General features: G+C 33.4%; 1 protein-coding gene across 15 annotated transcripts; it reads left to right on the forward strand.

Moving 5' to 3' along the window:
• Nucleotides 1-220: 220 nt before the first annotated feature.
• Nucleotides 221-18,786, forward strand: LOC130805318 (uncharacterized). 15 transcript variants are annotated; one of them, XM_057670055.1, is made up of 8 exons: nt 221-365; nt 805-910; nt 2,011-7,082; nt 7,160-7,246; nt 10,311-12,985; nt 16,979-17,072; nt 17,312-17,357; nt 18,167-18,786. In XM_057670055.1, the coding sequence occupies exons 5-8, from the start codon at nt 12,826-12,828 to the stop codon at nt 18,452-18,454; spliced, it is 588 nt and encodes a 195-aa protein (XP_057526038.1). In that variant the 5' UTR covers nt 221-365; nt 805-910; nt 2,011-7,082; nt 7,160-7,246; nt 10,311-12,825; the 3' UTR covers nt 18,455-18,786. The 15 variants fall into 15 exon arrangements, 14 of the variants coding, with proteins under 14 accessions (XP_057526038.1, XP_057526037.1, XP_057526041.1 ...); XM_057670054.1 differs by having other exon boundaries at nt 2,011-7,246; XM_057670058.1 differs by lacking the exons at nt 7,160-7,246; nt 10,311-12,985 and adding an exon at nt 17,526-17,552 and having other exon boundaries at nt 2,011-2,263; nt 17,312-17,353; nt 18,167-18,317.
• Nucleotides 18,787-19,355: the final 569 nt, after the last annotated feature.

Below are 19,355 nucleotides of genomic sequence, written 5' to 3' on the forward strand. Positions count from 1 at the left end.
ATTATGTGACTTTTTAGATTTCACTTAACACGCGCGCTTTTGATTTCAATAGTAGTTTTTTTAAAAAAAATTAACATAAATTAGATTTAGATTGGACATTTAAGAGCCATCTTTACAAAAGACAATTTCAAATAAGAATTTGTGTTCGGTTTTTGATGAAACTCAACTTCTATTTTTATTTAATAAAAATATTAAATGGGCTAGCATGTCTATACCGTCTTTCATTAGAATTTGTGTTGTTCTATAACCCATTTCATTTTCCAGTTAGGGCAGTTACCATTTCACGAAAACCCTCTTCGCTGCCTCCTTCTATGATTCTCTCTCTAACCTTAACCCTTTCTTCTTCAAATCTCTTCATCTTCAAGGTTAGTTTGTTAATTTTCGTTTAATCTCTATTAAGTTTTTCGATTTGTTTTGATTATCTTTTTTTTTTTTTTTTTCTGTTTTTTATGTTTGGTTAACTGATCTCATTCTAGTTAGGGTTATTGATTTTTGTTAGTTTTAATCTCTATTATGTTTGTGTTAGTTTAATCTATCAAGTTTTATTTTTGTTTTTTTTTTCCCGTTTTTGTAAGTTTTTTTCAGAAAAAACAGCTCTTTTAATGGCGATGATGGACCCCGATGGCGGTGATGTAGTTCATGCATCAAGGCCTCAAAAAAAATTGAAATCAATTCCTTGATACGTCACTGATTGTTCATTTGTTATGTTTTTAATTAATTTTTTAAAGTTAGTTGTTAGTTATGTTATTACTAATTCCGATCCATAATTCGTTTACTATCTGTGCTTTGTTTTGCTTTGTTTAGCCCTGGATATCTCGAAGGCCCTCCCAGGAAGGTGGCTACTCTTGCTAATTTGAATTTCTATAAGCCTCTTGCCGAAAAGGCGCTAACCTACTACAATTCTAAAGAGGTCAGGTTTGAATACTAAAGTCCACTTCATCGTTTTTTATTTGATTGTTTTGTAATCCTTTTGTAGATTCACTTATAAAGTTCTTTATATGCAGTTGTTTTAAATTTTTTTTTTTTTTTGCATTGCTTACAATCTTTACCTCTTTGCTTGTGTCTCTTCTTTTGATGTTCCCACTGCTCCCCATTAGAAGTTGAATTAGTTTGGGGGGGTTGACTTAGGTATCGGTATCGACATACTCGGAAAACTGTGCTTTTACTAGCATCGGACCCGTCTCAATATGCAATTTTTATACCTAAAATGAAGTGTCCAATGTCCTAGTATCAAGGATTGGATATGGGTACGTGAACCAAAATGAAGAGTCGGAGTAACAAACTGATTGATTAGGCATATGTGTGTGTTCTGAAGATATGCTATAGCATCTATTTTTATTTTACCTTGCATAACATGACCACCCTTTTCTTGAATTTCATTCTTATTATTTATACATGCATTCTCAAGTTAATTTTATAATTCTACAAGCATAAGATTTATTTTTGCTTTAGTGTTGGAGAAGCACATCAATGCTTGTTTTAGGCTTGTGTAAAATTTTATTTGAATAGAAACAAAATTTGATTCAGTAGGCATTTTATTTTATATCTCATTGTTGAACTATTTTATGTACTTCATATTAACTCAAATATTAATACCATAGATGTGAGTCAATTACAATGACGAGTCTTTACAAATTTTGCTATGACCAATCTTGTGGGAGTTATGAAAGAAGTACTGATAATTCTGAATAGGGCGTGTGAGCTATTACGAGTCTTAAGTGTTTGATTTGATATGTTGTACTTTTGTGAAATATTTCCAATGGACTTATTGATACCCTAGGAGAGTGAGATGTAAGGATCATGGGCTATTTGAACTGATTGAAATTCTGCATGGACATTTGAGGTGTAAGGATCCTTACCTCATGCATTTCTTCCCCTTCCTCCCATGAAACCCACCCTAAAAAAACATTATCTCTTTAAAATCTTAAAGATTGTACCAATTTGAACTACTAATTCTACTCCAAACACAGTTGTGCAACTTTATCATAATATTTGAGATGTTTGTTGCAGTGCACAAATTTGTTGCTGAAGGAGGTACTTGTTGTAGATAGGCAGCACCAACCTGAAACAGTGGTGTGCATGAATTTCATCGCTCGTTCTGAAGATGATTCCAAGCTGTTTTATTTCTTTGCTAAACTTCAAGATGGTCCGTATCCTAATTATCATGATGTCAAGGAGATGTGCTTCGAGGAAGATTTTAAGAAGCCTCAACCTAGTGACTTTCAAGTCAAAGAGTTATGTTCGTTGGAAACACATGATTCCGGTAAGTCTCTTTATGTAGTTACAATGTTGCTCTGATTCTTCATTCTACTACTTTTTTAACTGCTTATGAGACATGTTCTTGCATTTCACTATGTAGGGAACTGAATGTAGTTTGTATTCTCTTAATTTTACCGTTTTTCTAGGTTGTTTGAGTTGTAGATTACCTTTTGATTTTCTCATCTAGTTTTTTTATCATCGTTGATTTTTAGTTTCATATTATCTAATTTTATTTAGTTTTGAGTTATTGAGCTATAATTGTACAAAATTATCCTCTATATTTTACGTGGAAGCGTGAAACTTGCTCTTTCTAATTGAAATCTGTAGGGAGTTTGTTCTTGGTGGTTTATTTAGGAGGAAGAGAAATGGAAGGAAAGTTATTTCGGAGGGAATGGAAGAGAAATGGATGGAGATGAGTGTTTTTCCTCCGGATCTTTCTGCCTTTGAAGGGATTACATCCTCTAAATATAGAACATTTGTAAGCAAGGAATATTGTTCATGATGAACAATACTTTGTACATGTCAGCAAGTGCCTTTCCTTTATCTTCTTCTCGCATTCTCATCTTTCCATTTCTTCTTGACCATTTCTCGCCAGTCGCCATACTTGCCATTTTGTATAAGCGGGTCCCATTCTCGCCATTCTTGACATTCTTTAACTCAGGTAAAGATGAAATGGTGTGCTTAGTCATTCTCGCCATTCTCTGTCAGAAGGTGCCAGTCTCACCTTTGGTAAGAGCTGCAGTCCTTCCATCTATCACTTGGCCAAGGCCTCAAGAAAAATTGGAATCAATTCCTTGGTACGTCACTGTTTGTTCATTTGTTATGTTTTTAATCAATTATCTAGCCAAAATAGGCTCATCAAATGTGCAAGAACTTGTTAAGCTCTTTCTGTAGACGGTCTTTGCTTAAGCTTTTTCATTAAGGCTGTTGTGAATCAAGGGAACTTGTTACTCGTCCCATGTTGATTGTCATCATCGATATTTTTGTGAGAGATTTTAATTTCAATTGTGGCAATCATTCTGGGACATAGGAGTAGTTTGTTGACCAAATATGCAGGAACTAGGAACCGGGTTTTTTTGAGTAGCCAACAATGCATAAAATAAATTTAATTCTTTTAAAAATTAAAATGAAAACTTTAACTTTGGTTCGGACCCATACACTTTTTTAGAAATTAAAATTTTCCTAAACTTATTTTGGGAATTCTTTAAAAAAAATTAAGGAAAAAATTATCTATAATAATTCAACTTTTTTATGATTTTCTTGTAATTATCCAACCTATTGATTAACTATGAACAATCCCAATTTTAGGGGTTTTTGTCTTAAGTAACCCGAAGACCTGCTATAGTATGCAATTCACAAAAATAGTAAACTAAAAATTAATTTAATATTAGAAAATTTTTAAAAATTTACATACAAAATTTTCTGAATAATAAAAAAATCATAAAATTTTTAAAATATTTTTTTAACATTTTTTTGATATTTTATTTTAATTTATATTTTTTTATAAAAACCAAACTTGTTATTGCAAGTCATTTGGTTATCGGGTTTACTTTACGAATATACTTTTTAAAGTTGACATTATTCATGGTTAATCAATAGGTAGATTATTGTAGGAAAATCATGAATAGATTGGATTTTTTCCAAAAATTTATGTCAAAAAGGGTATGACTTTGGACTAATGAAAAGAAAACTAAATGTTTTTTGGTTTGACTTGGTTTTGAATTTTGATAGAAACTAAACCGTAATGCAAACTTTCATCCCTACGTCTCATGAAACAATTTTTTATTAGGTTACCAAATGTACACTTATAGTATTAATACGATTACTTGTAACCTTAAAATAATTAATTATAACTATAGTGAGATGGTCTTCTACAAATTTAATGTGAAAAATAATGGTGGTATCAATTTAAATCAATATTTAATTAGTAGTCAATTTTGTAATAATTATATGAATGAATATTGTTTGTTGCAGACATAGATTAATTAGATTTATGAATCCCTTTACAAGTAGGTTACGTTGCTGTGCAACTGTGCGAGGCCACGATGTAATTAAAGCTTGTAGGAGTACTAAATACCTTAATTGCTATAAAAATTTGAAAAGAATAAGAAAATTAATATAAATATAAAAAATTCAAAAAATAATCAACTTTTAAACTTACTTTTCAAAATAAGTACTTTTTTTCTGGAGCACAGGTTTGGGGTTAGAAGCTTGGTAAAATAAGTCAAGGTCTTTGTTCACTTTTAGTAACAACGAACAAAGATTTTTATCAAGCATTTTTGTTCGCTGTTATTAACAACGAACAATTACAAGGCTAATTATGTGCACTTTCTTGTTTCAATTATAATTGTTATTTTCTTGGGCCATGTCAATTTCACAAGGCTTATTTTTAGAATTTTAATTATTAGATTTCCTATTTTATTTTCTAAAAATTTGGGAAAGTTGATAATTATGGGATTAGAGGTGATTTTATTTAATCATATAAAGTGACTTAATGTTAATTTTAATTCTCTCCAAAAGAATGCTATTTTAATTAAAAAACTAAAATTAACTTTTCTAATCTATTTCCTAACAATTTGGAAAAGTTGCTTATTTTGAATATTAAATTTAAAAGTTGCTTATACTTTGAATTTTTACATTAATTTGCTTATTCTTTTTAGATTTTCAATTTCTATTTCCCTTATTTCTTCTCATTTTATTGCCTTGCATACTTCTTAGTTGTTCTCTTGGGCCGTAACAATTGTACGTACTATTAATTTACTCCCTTTTTATCACGAACATTATAATCTTTCATCTTAAAATATTTTATGTAGATTTACATAATATTATAACAATAGAACAAATAAAAATTTATTCTGCTGTTGGAGTTTGTATTATGGAACTCAAAAATCTCTTAAATATTCAAGTCTCATAATGCAAACATAAAGAAACAGAAAAAGCATTTCCTTTGTTTCACTATATTTATTACATTTGACTTTTTACGCAATCGAATGTGTTATTTTGATCATTTATATAATGAAGTATAGACATCTAAAAATTGTAAAAGTTAATATCTAAAACTATGCGATTAGATGATTCAAATAAGATCTCACCCGACTATATTTTCTTACATATTAGCTGTAATAAATAAAATAAATTTAAACAATAAATAGTATCAACAATCGTAATGTAGCGAGTATTTCAGAATGGAGAAAGTACACATACATGCAAATGAAGGAGTAATTCATTTAGAGAAAGTATTGCTTTTCAAAATAAGGTTTGAATTTCATTATCATGTAATTCTTCTCTTTTCTTAGCCGATTAAAATAAAATAAATAGATAAACTATGAAAGTAGAATGTTATAAGATGTAATTAAATTAAAACTAAACATACTAGATATTAATTAATATTAATAATTAATATTAATTTGAACAAAATGTGGCTAAGGATTTGACACTATTTATTTGAACAAAATGTACTTTGGGCGTGTTCGGTTTATGGCTTTTTGGCTAGCTTTTTGATTGACTTTTAGCCTATTGGTTGAGCAAATCAATTATCTATTATCTATTATATATTATCTATTATCTATTATTAATATTGGTAATATTAATTAATATTAATAATTAATGTTAATATTATTAATATTAATTTAAATTAATATTGTTAATATTAAGGAAAATTTACCCAAAATAATTCAATTTATTCACGATCTTACTATAATAATCCCAACTTATCGATTAATCATGAATAATCTCATGTATTGTGTCAATCTACCCCATCTCCTCCATGTTTAGGGATGCAGGCGGGACGGGTCTAATAGGAGACCCGCCCCATCCCCGCCCCGATGGGTCCCGGTTTGATGGGTCATGGGGCGGGTACGGGTATAAAATTGATACCCACCGCGGGGATGGGGATGGGTTTTAGGTGATACCCGCCCCATCCCTGCCCCGCCCCGCCCCGCCTCCCTAAATTTATTTTTAAAAAAAAAATTTAAAATTTCTGGAAACCTTGAATTTATTTTCAAATTTTTGAAAATTTTTTTAAAAACCCCAGTTTTTATTTTTTTTATTTTTAAAAAAAAAATTCAGTAATTTTTACCAAGATTAACATCCATCGATCACTGCACAGTTGTTTTTTCCGATCTCTTTTTCCTGCCTTTTTTATTCCACTATGGTAAGTTGATATTGTGATAGTTTAGTTCTTCTCATGGATGTTTTTAAGCACAGTTGTTCTTCCACGTTCTGCTCACTAAGTGGCACTTATTGTAATTCATATGTAGGTATTGAATTTCAATATGTTATTATATTGTGCAAGTAAACACTGATTAATTTTTAGTTCTTCAAACACCCTTAATATAATGATCAATTTTTACATGATTAATTTTTACATTGTTTCTGGAATTTCAATATGTTATTATATTGTGCAAGTAAAATGGGTTTTAAGGCCCAAATAATTGAATATAAATATGTGATACAGATGGGTATTAAGCGAGGATTTGATGGGTGGTGGGGCGGGTAAAATGAGTATTAGACGGGGATGGATACCTAGATGGGTGGCGGGGCGGGGATGGTATTAGGTACAAACCCATCGGGGCGGGGACGGGGAAAAAAATTATACCCGCCGCGGGGATGGGGATGGGGATGGGGATTGATTTTCCAGATGAGGATGGGGATGGTAAAGCCAATACCCGCCCCGCCCCGTTTGCATCCCTATCCATGTTTGTTTCTACTTCACATTCCATTGACGACACAACAGTGAGTGAAGAAGCCCATCTCTTTTGAGCTCCCATTTCTAGTGACTATAAGTGCAGCTTCGCCATTTCCAGTGACTATAGCCATCAATGGTAAGTTTTCGAATTTTGTAAAATTAAATTGATGGGTTTCGAATTTTCATCTCCAATTTATTATTCATTCTAAGCAGTGAGTGAAGAAGCCCATCTCTTTTGAGCTCCCATTCTAGTGACTATAATCGCAGCTCCGTCATTTTCAGTGACTATAGCCATCAATGGTAAGTTTTCAAATTTTGTAAAATTAAATTGATGGGTTTCGAATTTTCATCTCCAATTATGCATTCTAAATTTTGTTCTTGATTTGATCTATGCTAGGCTAGTCAGTGTGATTCCTTTACAATAAAATGGTGGTTTGGTGGGGTGTTTAAAAAGACAAGGTTTGAATTAGAGTATGTGGGTGGTATGTGTAAATCCATGAGCATAGAACCTGACAAGTTATCTTGGTTTGAACTTAAGGGAATAGTTGAGGAAGATATTGGTTTCAAGTCTCCATTTAGCTTATACTACTTAGATCCTAAGGCAATGACTTTTGAGGAAGGGTTGAAGAAACTAATCAATGATGTTTCTGTAAGTGAAATGGGTAATGTTGGTACTGACTTTAGGGCTGTAGATGTATATGTTGTTGATGTTAAAGATGATGACAAATTGTCTGTGAAAATGAAAAAAGAATTTAGTAATGTAGGTAAAGCATATGGCTTTGTAGGTGAAAGGAAGAAATTAACACCTAGGAAAGCACATAAAGATACATGTGAGGCAAGTTGCTTTCTTCATATCCCAACCCACCTAATATTTCAGATATTTGTAATGAATCTGAAAATCAAAGTTGCTTTCTTCATCCCAAACAGCCCCATAAACTCACAACATGAAAAGAATTATAAGCTAATCCCCATCGAACAAGGTTTATCTGAAGATGAGCTAGATTTTACTTGTGATTGGTATGAGACTTGGCCTGGTAAAATTGCATCTGGTGAGATAAATGAGGGTTATGAAGAAGCTTTTGAAGATGAAGATGATAGCACAGATTTAGACTATATCATATCAGATGAGGATGAAACTGAAGGAGATGGGTCAATTGAGCTTGTTTTGAGTGAGGACTTGTCAGTGGAGGAGGATGAAGGTGTTGTTCAATCAAATTTGAAGATTGGTGAGTGCTCTTTCAATGATATTGTGTCTTAATATGAAAATAGTGATGATGAAATTGTCACACCTACTATAGTAAATGATAAAACAGATTTTAGGAGGTTTAAATGGTGTGTTGGAATTGTTTTTGGTAATTCTCTTGAATTTAGACAAGCTGTTACTAGATATGCTATTGCTCAAGGGAGAAATGTTAAAATTTGTGCAAGTGACAAAAAAAGATTGCAAAGAATTGGAGTAAGATGTGTTGAAGGGTGTCCATTTAGGATTTTTGCTAGTTGGGATAGGAAGACGGCTTCATGTGTTGTGAAAACAGTGGATGGTCAACATACTTGTCAAAGGAATATGGATTCAAATAGGCAATTCAAGGCTTCTTGGTGTGCGGAAGAGTTACTTGATCTGTTCAAAAGTAGACCACACATAGCGTCATCTGAAATTATAGACATTGTGAGGAAGAATTACAGGATAATTATTACTAGGGTTTTGCATATAAGATTAAATATGCTACTCACAGAAAGTTACATGGTTCAATGAAGCAACACTATTCCAAGCTAATGAGTTACATGGAAGCATTGAAATAAAGTAGCCCAAAAAAGCCATTTTACAATTGTCACTGATGGGAATATTGATAGGTCGTTTATGTACTACCAAACAATTCCTGGTATGCAACTAGTATAGCAGCAGTTAGGGTCGAATCCACAGGGAACAATGTAGTAAGTGATTATTTTCCGGCTACCAATTGATCCTAGGTAACACACAAATTTGGAGGATATATGTCTAAACTAACTAAACAACTAGAGCGCAAACAATTAAATTAGAAAAGTAAATCGATGATACTAAAACATCCAGGGATAAACTTCCCCACTAGCATGATATGATGACAATGAGATCCTACTACCCTTACAACAATCATAACCAAGTTCAATAGGACGAATACACCATTAAGAATACTAATAACTCCTTTCGAAGACTATTAGCTTCACTACCATACTATCAAACCTATTTTCATGGAATCAAGTATAGTAATGACATTGAGCACAATATTCTATAAGATCCAACAATCAAATCTATCTATTTTCATGAAGATTATCAAGCCCTTGATCTAAAAGGCCATTCATTCAACTCTAACTTTCGTTAACGATGAATAAATTGTTAACTACAATTTCCAAAGTTTCTATTGAAAAACGTAAGTTAACTAGCATAAGAGATCAAGCATGAACAAGGATTGTGCATAACAAAAAGGGATTGGAACTCAATAATTCATCATCAAAATCATGGCTAGGGTTCCATCTAACCTTAGATTAAGAAACTACTCACACATATTAAATGCAACAAAACAAGAATTCATTAAAGGAAACATGATTAAAAATAATAACAAGAAAAGGGATAAAGAAATAGTACTTGAATTCGAATACCAAATGATGAACGAAAGTAAATGAAGTTACAAAGTTTCTTTCCCAAAGTGAAGAATTAAAAGTATCTAAAAAAAACATAGAAAATGTTAACTCCCCTTGTTTGGTTACATTCCCCATCATTTAATAAAAAACCGTGCGGAAAAAACGGTTATTAAAGCAGGACCGGACCGGGTTTCAGCAAGACCGGACCGGGTTTCTGGAAGACCGGACCTGGTTTCTGAAGACCCGACCGGATTTCCAGAAGACCGGACCGGGTCTGTGTGTTAAGAGTTTTCCAGAGAGTAGAAGTTGCAGGACCCGAACGGGTTTAAGCAAGACCCGACCGGGTCCTTGGGTTAAACATATTAGCAAGTGATTTTAGACAACCCGGCCGGGTTTGAGCTGGACCCGACCGGGGCTTGTAATCTTGTGCGAGACATATATATGCTAATTGGAACAAAAGCTTCAAGGGTGAAGAGATGAAGCTTTTATTTTGGAGGTGTGCAAAAGCTTATAATGAAGCTGATTTTAATGACGGAATCACAGAAATGAAGAAAGTAAACCATGTAATTGCTAAAGCATTTAACTTGGCTAATCCTCGTTTATTTTGTCGAGCTTTTGTGAAGGTTGATACAAAGTGCGATGTGATATTGAGTAACATGGCCGAAACTTTTAACTATTACATCATGCATGCTAGATCAAAACACTTGATTGATATGCTTGATGATATTTGAACAATGATAATGAACAGGCTAACTACAAAGAGGGAGGAGTGTGCAAGCAAGTGGAGTGGATTATTATGTCCAAAAGTACAAGTTATATTGGATAAAGAGAAAGAAGAGGCATCTAATTGCACTGTTCTACCGTCTACTGCTACAGTATTCCAAGTTGCTCATCACATTGACGTATTAGAGGTGGACATAGAAAGAAGAACATGTACGTACAGGAAATTAGATCTTAAAGGGATTCCTTGTTGTCATGCTGTTGTCTCAATTAGTTACCTACATAAAGACGTCGAGTCATTTGTGGAAGAATGTTACACCAAAGCTGCATACACAAGACTTATACAGGTTGCATAGCTCCTTGCATTGGAGAACATCAATGGCCTAAAATTGATATGTCCATCGATCCACCCCCAATCAAAATTGGTCCAGGAAGATCAAGAAAGTCACGAATCAAAAGTGCTCCTGAGGACCCAAAAAAACCAGGGAAACTCACAAGACATGGCATGCAGATGAGTTGTACCATTTGTAAATTCACTGCACATAATAAACGAAATTGTCCGGAAGAATGAGATGTGGTAATGCTCTTCATAGCATGAGACAGATGAAAAAAAGAAAAGAAAAACAGAGATTCTTGATGAATTTTTCGGTTTTAATGGAGGATTTGGGGTATGGGTTTTAATGGAGGAAGGAATTCATGGTAAAATGATGAAGAAGTTGGGTTAAACATAAGCTACAGCAACTTAACCGGAACAATTGGTAAAAATGGATTCAACAGCACTCCGGGTAAATTGATACAATACATGAGATTATTCATGGCTAATCGATTGTTGAGATTATTGTAGGAAAATCGTGAATAGGTTGGATTATTCTGGGTAGATTTTTCTAATATTAATAGATGAAATTCTTGTATTCTAATGTGTTATGTTTTGCGCATTGTATAAGTAATAGATAGAAATAAAAAATAGGAAAAATGGCGAGACGAGGACAAATTACAAGAAATTAGAAGAATTATAAACCCATATCAAAATCAAATCAAATAATAAAACAAACAACCAACCACAATTACTGAATTTGTTGGATTAAATGGCAGAACTTGAGATGTGAAGGAAGAAACTGAAAGAGAAAATGAAGAAATGGGAAAAATGAGAAAGAAAATGAGAAAGGAAGAAACTAAGAGAGAACGTGAAGAAATGGGAAAATAATAAAGAAAATCAAAGTAGTTGATGAAGTGGCATACGACGTGGTAGTTCAGTAGCAAAAGAACTATCCATCAACTAAGGATGAATAGTGTTCATCTTGTAATAATTCGCATTTCATTTTGCATGACTCGGCCCGACCCGACCCGTTTCATTTAAGTCCGACCCAACTTTTGCCATGTTTTATTGTCTACTAGGTTATCATAATTATATTGAGACCAATTGTTGAAAGATGCAAATAATTATATTTAATTTGATTGTCTTACTTTATAAAATTAATTTGATTTGAGGGCAAAATTTCATACCAATTTCACGCGATTAGAGTTAGAGTTCATGATAAAATGTTGCATTTTGTGAGTTTTGTTTCACCTCTATGTTTGTTTGGGGTTGACTTTCAATTTGTTTGTGAGTTTTGCTACATTAATACAATGTCATTTTAGGGATTTAGGGTTTTAGCTAATAAAGCTTAAGTCTAATAATTAAATAATTTATTTTTTTTCTTTCTTTAAATTTCTTCTCTTTAATCTAATATTTAATTACTTAAATCAACAGATGTTAGGACCTTGGACAAACTGATGTTTACATAATTACATGATGACTACATGTGTCTTGTAATGGAAAGTTTGTGTTGAAAGATTACAAATATCTTAGATTGACCAGCAACGCAAAATAACACAATTCTGCAATATAGATCTAAAGCAAACGATAATCATCCATAACAAGACAAGTGTCTCATACATATAATGACTTTAATATTTTTCCATGTCTCAATTTAATTATGCTACCTATTATTAACTATACACCTCCGGCCCTTGCATCATTTACCCTTTACACGCTTTTACATTTTAATATTTTCATTGCATTATTTTTAATAAAAATGTATAAAACTACATTATTGCATTTAATAGTGTAACTTGGGGGACCGCGTGCCACTTTTCTTCTATCTAAACATAATGTTAGTGTTTTATCCATGTATAACCTTAAAATTGTGATTTATTGTTTTTCTTGTCACAAACTATAGAGATGTCAGGAAATAGGTGATTAAAGTTGGTTCGCATTGGATGTTACTTCTATTCTATCGTTTGTACTTTAGCTCAATTTTCGTGTGCAAAATATATCTCATCTTCGTATTTATAGCTTAACAGTTTACTACTTGCGTTAATGTAATGAAAAGTATTCTAGTAGAATAATATAAGATAGTTTTAGTTGAGATAAACTGCAATGAGAATGAATAAAATTTAGAGGAATTTGCACTTGTCTTTCATTTAGGAGCGAGTCAAATAATTCTATGTTAAGTAACTTAGACTCAAAGTTTGCATCATTAAGTTTGAATGTGTTATAAACGATGTCAAATGCGAGAGTTCTATTGGGTGCTCAGAATCTGCATATTAAGTTCCAGAATTTGAAGGGTAAAGGTTTGAAAAAGGAGCATGATGTCACAAACATTTCTACTAAAGTGTGGAAGAGGCAACCAACTGCTTTTAATGTTGACAAAGCAATAAAAGGTCAGTAAGAGCGTAGGGTAATTATTCTTGATTCATCATGATAAATTTTATTGCCAATTAGTGAGAGCAAGGACTACATGTAATCTATATTAGGATGGATGAGAAAAGTCGATAGGATTGTGATGAAGGGTACTTTGGTACATTGCATTGATCTATGCTTTTATATATATACTCTTTTGTAATAAATGTAAGGCATTAAGGATCATTTCCTATATGGTATCAGCCCTCCCTTCGATCCTCTTTCACATTCTGTCTATCAATCATCTTCTTCCTTTCTTCTTCATTACCATGGCTGGTGAGAGAAACTCATTGCACCCTTCTCTCTCTATAACTAATATCAAGAACCATATTCCTATACAGTTAGAATTGGAAAGTGGGTTATACTCAACATGGTCTCAACTATTTCAAACCCACTACAAAGCCTACCGTGTTCTTGATCATATTATTTCTAATATGGCTGCCTCTGATTCGTCATCTACACCAGTGCCAGATAAGACGAGTGGGAATATGTGGACGCTCACGTCCTAATGTGGATTTATGGATCCATCTCTCGTGACCTCCTCCTTAGCATCATCTCCAAGGCCGACACCGCGCAAAAAGCATGGGACAACCTACGTGATATATTTCAAGACAACCAGACTACCCCTGCTCTCTATCTTGAAGAACAATTCACACACATTGATCTTGCAAATTTTGTGGATATGAATGCATATTGTCTTCATTTAAAGAACCTTGCGGATCAACTTGATAATGTTGGGACTTCGATTACGATTCAACGATTGGTTCTTTAACTAATCAAGGGCTTAACTCTTTCTTATAGTGAAATTGATACTGTGCTTGAACAACAAGAACTCTTGCCCTCGTTCCATCAAGCGTGCTCTAAAATTCTCCTTCACGAGACTAGGCGAAATCATCAGGCCTCAAGAAGTAATTAGCAGACCTAAATCCTTCATAGCAAACTCAATAGCAAGTAAGGAAATAATATGTCTGCGTAAGAAAGAAATATTTGAACCCGGACGATAGATAAACAAGGAAGTGTCAGACACACTGTTCACAAAACCAATCGTCCGAACATAATCAGCAAAACGCTGGTACCACGCTCTCGGAGCCTGTTTTCAGTCCATGTAGATATTTCTTAAGTCGACATACATAATCAGGATGCAACTGATCACGAAACCCCATCGGCTGATACATATAAACAGTTTCATTCAAATGACCATGTAAGAACGCATTCTTGACATCAAGTTGATGAATAGACCAAGAACTAGCAAGAGCCAAACTCAGAACCACCGGAATGGCTGCAGGTTTAACCACAGGGCTAAAAGTGTCAATACAGTCAATCCCAACCTGTTGAGAACTACCATCAACAACTAACCGAGCCTTATAGCGCTCAAAAGAACCGTCAACATTAGTTTTATGACAAAATATCCACATACATCGAATAACATTCACATTAGAAGGACAAGGAACTAACTCCCACGTATCATTATTAATAAGAGCAGTATATTCATCAGTCAATTTTTAGGGCTTGATCTAATATCTCTTTCTTTGATCTAAGAACCTCAGTACCAAAAAAGTACTTAAGGTTTCCTAGATCCTTCATCTCGAACTCCAGGAACAACCTTCTTTTGAGCTCATTAATATCCTCTTCATTATTTCCAGTGATAACCATATTGTCAACATAGATTATTAAGCAAGTAATTTGATCCTTTTCCTTCTTTAAGAACAGTGTTACTTTGCACACAACCAAACTTTCTCATTGCTGTTGTGAATCCACCAAACCATGCTCGTGGAGATTGCTTCAACCCATATAGTGCTTTCTTAAGCCTACATCCTTCCCCTTGAATATAGTCATCAGAGAACCCCAAAGGTGCTTTCATGTAGAATTCTTCTTCTATTTCACCATGAAGGAAGGAATTTTTTTACATCAAACTGGTACAATGGCCAATCTTTGTTAGCTACAACTGAAAATAAGATTCTAACCGTGTCGATCTTGGCCACAGGGGAGAAAGTTTCCATGAGTCTACCCCATATGTCTATGTATACCCTTTGACTACGAGTCTTGTTTTGTATCTTTTGATGGTTCCATCTGCATGAAATTAAATTGAAAACACCCATTTGGGTAACTTACAATTTTCCCTTTAGGTAACATACAATTGTCTTCTTCCCTTTGGGTAACATACAATTTTCCCAGGTTTTGTTCCTTTAAAGTGCTAAAATCTCTTCTTCCATCGCCTTCCACCATCTAGGGTTTTGGAGTACTTCCTCAACATTTCGGGGTATAGCATGAGAATACAGTGAGGTATTGAAAGCTACAGCTGCTTCAGGTAAGGATCCACTATTACCCTGATCAATAGGCTACCGAGACCTCATTGCCTCAAACTCTGGATCATATCTCCTTGGAGAAGCACCCCTTGTACTCCTTGGTGGAAACTTATATCTGCACTGTTCCTCAACATCTGGTATATCATTAGCAACATCAATTAAAAGTTCAGAGTGTACCTCTTGTTTAGTATTTTACTTGATGCTTCAAATAGAACAGGGATAGTTTGAGGAAGAGGAAGTACTATGTCTTCAATGACAGCAGCTGTGGTTCACCTACTTGCTCTTTAGGATAAGGATCAATTACTATGGGATGCGTAAGACAGCTAAGTCATTAATAGTAGTCTCCCCCTGAGGACTAAGCTGGGAATAATAATATGAGTCCTTAAAGAAGTCACAGTCCATAGTGGTATAGAGTTTTTTATGGACTGGATCATAGCACCGATACCCTTTCTGAGTTACCCTATACCCAAGAAAGACACATTTTAGAGCACGAGGTTCAAGTTTGTTACGGGCTTGTTTAGGAAGATGAACATTCACAACATAACCAAACACACGTGGAGGTAAGGAATGAGAAGAGGGGATAGTATGATGCGTTTGGAGGGTGGCTAAGGGAGTCTTGAAATTGATGGATTTTGTGGGAAGACAGTTTAGTAAGTGGGAGTGACAATTGCTTCGGGCCGAAAATGGGTGGGAATATGAGCTTTAAACATAAGAGCTTGGGTTATCTCAAGGAGAGTACGGTTCTTTCGTTCAGTTACCCCATTTTGTTGTGGAGTATTTAAACAAGTGGTTTGATGAATGAGACTTGAGATGAAAAGAAATTTTGTATGTCGGAGTTGATGTGTTCCCCCCCTGTCTAATCGAAGCATTTATGGTTGTGTTTGAAATTGAGTGATGAGCATATTATAGAACTTAACAAAGACATCAAAAACCTTAGATTTGTGTTTTAAGAAGTAAACCCAACTCATACAATTACAATCATCCACAAAAAAAACATAGTAAGAAAAACCGTGCGTATTAAACTCAGAAGCAGAGCCCTAAATATCAGAATGTATCAAAACAAATGGTTTAGTACTATGAGTCAAACTAGGAAGAGAGGTTTGTTTATGACTTTTTGCTAGTAAACAAGCTTCGGAATCTAGGGGTATATTACAATTATTGAGGGATGGAAAAAGACGTTTTATAAACCTGATGAGTGGGGATGGAGATGGAGATGGTAATTAATTCCAATACCCGCCCCGCCCCGTTTGCATGCCAATCTATGACCCATTTCATTTTCCAGTTAGGGCAGTTACCATTTCACGAAAACCCTCTTCGCCGCGTCCTTCTCTGATTCTCTCTATAACCTTAACCCTTTCTTCTTCAAATCTCTTCATCTTCAAGGTTAGTTTGTTAATTTTCGTTTAATCTCTATTAAGTTTTTCGATTTGTTTTGATTATCTTTTTTTTTTTTTGCTTTTTTTTTCTGTTTTTTATGTTTGGTTAACTGATCTCATTCTAGTTAGGGTTATTGATTTTTGTTATTTTTAATTTCTATTATGTTTGTGTTAGTTTTTTTTGTTTTGTTTTTGTTTTTGTTTTTTTTAATCTCTGTTTTTTATAACCCTAAATATATGTTATAACCCTAAATAGTAGTTTTGTTTTCCTGTATTTGTAAGTTTTTTTCAGAAAAAAAAGCTCTTTTAATGGCGACGATGGACCCCGATGGCGGTGATGTAGTTCATGCATCAAGGCCTCAAAAAAAATTGAAATCAATTCCTTGGTACGTCACTGATTGTTCATTTGTTATGTTTTTAATTAATTTTTTAAAGTTAATTGTTAGTTATGTTATTGCTAATTCCGATCCATAATTCGTTTACCATCTGTGCCGCATAAAGGCCCCAAACCTTGATCGTTATATGTATGTACTTCTATGTGTTTAATATTTCCTTAATTTTATTGACTTGAATTTTTAATCATAGTAATATAATTCACTTGGTTTTTTGTTTGTTTTTTCTCCAGCTTGGATTATCCTGGAGATCATTACCTTGATCGTGATCAATTGTATGTGTGTAATCTTTGCTTAATTTTAATATTTGATTTCATTTTGTTTACCTGTTCAACAGTTTATGTGTTTAATACTGTATTTGCTTAATTAATTTATTTACTTGGAATTTTATTACTAGTAATTTTGACTTGAATTTTGATTTTTTGATTTTGTTTATCTGTTTAATAGTGTTGATGAGGAGGAGAAGTCTGATACGTAAGTAATTGAATGAATGAGTAAATTTGTGTTGTTTTGTTTTGTTTTTTGAACCCGATTTTATTTATTTCGTTACCCCTTCAGTGGGTATTTTTCTTTGTTTTGCTTTGAATAGAAACAAAATTTGACTCAGTAGGCATTTTATTTTATATCTCATTGTTGAACTATTTTATGTACTTCATATTAACTCAAATATTAATACCATAGATGTGATCAATTACAATGACGAGTCTTTACAAATTTTGCTACGACCAATCTTGTGGGAGTTGTGAAAGAAGTACTGATAATTCTGAATAGGACGTGTGAGCTATTACGAGTCTTAAGTGTTTGATTTGATATGTTGTACTTTTGTGAAATATTTCCAATGGACTTATTGATACCCTAGGAGAGTGAGATGTAAGGATCATGGGCTATTTGAATTGATTGAAATTCTGCATGGACATTTGAGGTGTAAGGATCCTTACCTCATGCATTTCTTCCCCTTCCTCCCATGAAACCCACCCTAAAAAACATTATCTCTTTAAAATCTTAAAGATTGTACCAATTTGAACTACTAATTCTACTCCAAACACAGTTGTGCAACTTTATCATAATATTTGAGATGTTTGTTGCAGTGCACAAATTTGTTGCTGAAGGAGGTACTTGTTGCAGATAGGCAGCACCAACCTGTAACAGTGGTGTGCATGAATTTCATCGCTCGTTCTGAAGATGATTCCAAGCTGTTTTATTTCTTTGCTAAACTTCAAGATGGTCCGTATCCTAATTATCATGATGTCAAGGAGATGTGCTTCGAGGAAGATTTTAAGGAGCCTCAACCTAGTGACTTTCAAGTCAAAGAGTTATGTTCGTTGGAAACACATGATTCCGGTAAGTCTCTTTATGTAGTTACAATGTTGCTCTGATTCTTCATTCTGACTCATGTACCCAGTCGTATTGTTGATGATCGGACATTGGTAGACACTTAGGACACTTCATTTTTAGGTGTGAAATTGAATATTATAGACATGTTCGATACTTCGAAACATACCAGTATCGGAGTCCGAGTAACATAGTGTAGAAACGTATACATGAGTTTTCAGTGAAGTATTTCCTGACATTAGGATTGAATAGGATATATTGAAGAAATGAAATCAGTCACATGAACATTCATTTATTAAATTAATACCATGGAATGTTTCGTGTCAAATTGCTCATGCATTATTGTGGTTAATATATAAAGTACTTATTACATCAAGTATACCTTGTCATCAATTCAGATAAGGACATGTTACCATCATCGAGTTTGATGCTATATTATGTAGTATTATCAACAAAACTCTTTGTTTTATTCTTCAGAATAGTAAGAGAAATTAATTCAGATTTGAAATTATGTACGCTCTAATTTTTTTAAAAACAAATCAAAAAGTAATTTGGGAAAACAGGATTATTGATTTTGTAAAATGGTACTCCCTCTTCAAAACCTCATTTACCATTTTGGATTGTTCAAGAATATAAGCAACTATGCATTGCGGAAGTTTATCGGTATTATTTAAAAAATTAAAAACATGGAGGTTGTTGCTCATTTCTTTTCATCTAGCAAAGGATATTCTAGTTGAAAATACTTCTATTAGGTTTTTATTTGCCTTTCATCTTCAATTTTTTTCCTCTTAAAAGACTAATACAAATATTAGGGTACTATACTTCAATGTATTTTGGAACTTAATCAGTATTTATGGTTGTTCATTGCTTATCTTATCTCATATGGCAAAGGATATTCTTGTTGAAAATATTAGGTTTTTATTTGCCTATCATACTTTTTGATTT

Source organism: Amaranthus tricolor, chromosome 2, assembly GCF_026212465.1.
Source record: "Amaranthus tricolor cultivar Red isolate AtriRed21 chromosome 2, ASM2621246v1, whole genome shotgun sequence".
In the NCBI taxonomy this organism is placed as follows: domain Eukaryota; kingdom Viridiplantae; phylum Streptophyta; class Magnoliopsida; order Caryophyllales; family Amaranthaceae; genus Amaranthus; species Amaranthus tricolor.

What these genes read in the sequence shown, in the direction of transcription:
- LOC130805318 (XM_057670045.1), top strand. Translation starts at nt 7,431, where the DNA reads ATGTGTAAATCCATGAGCATAGAACCTGACAAGTTATCTTGGTTTGAA.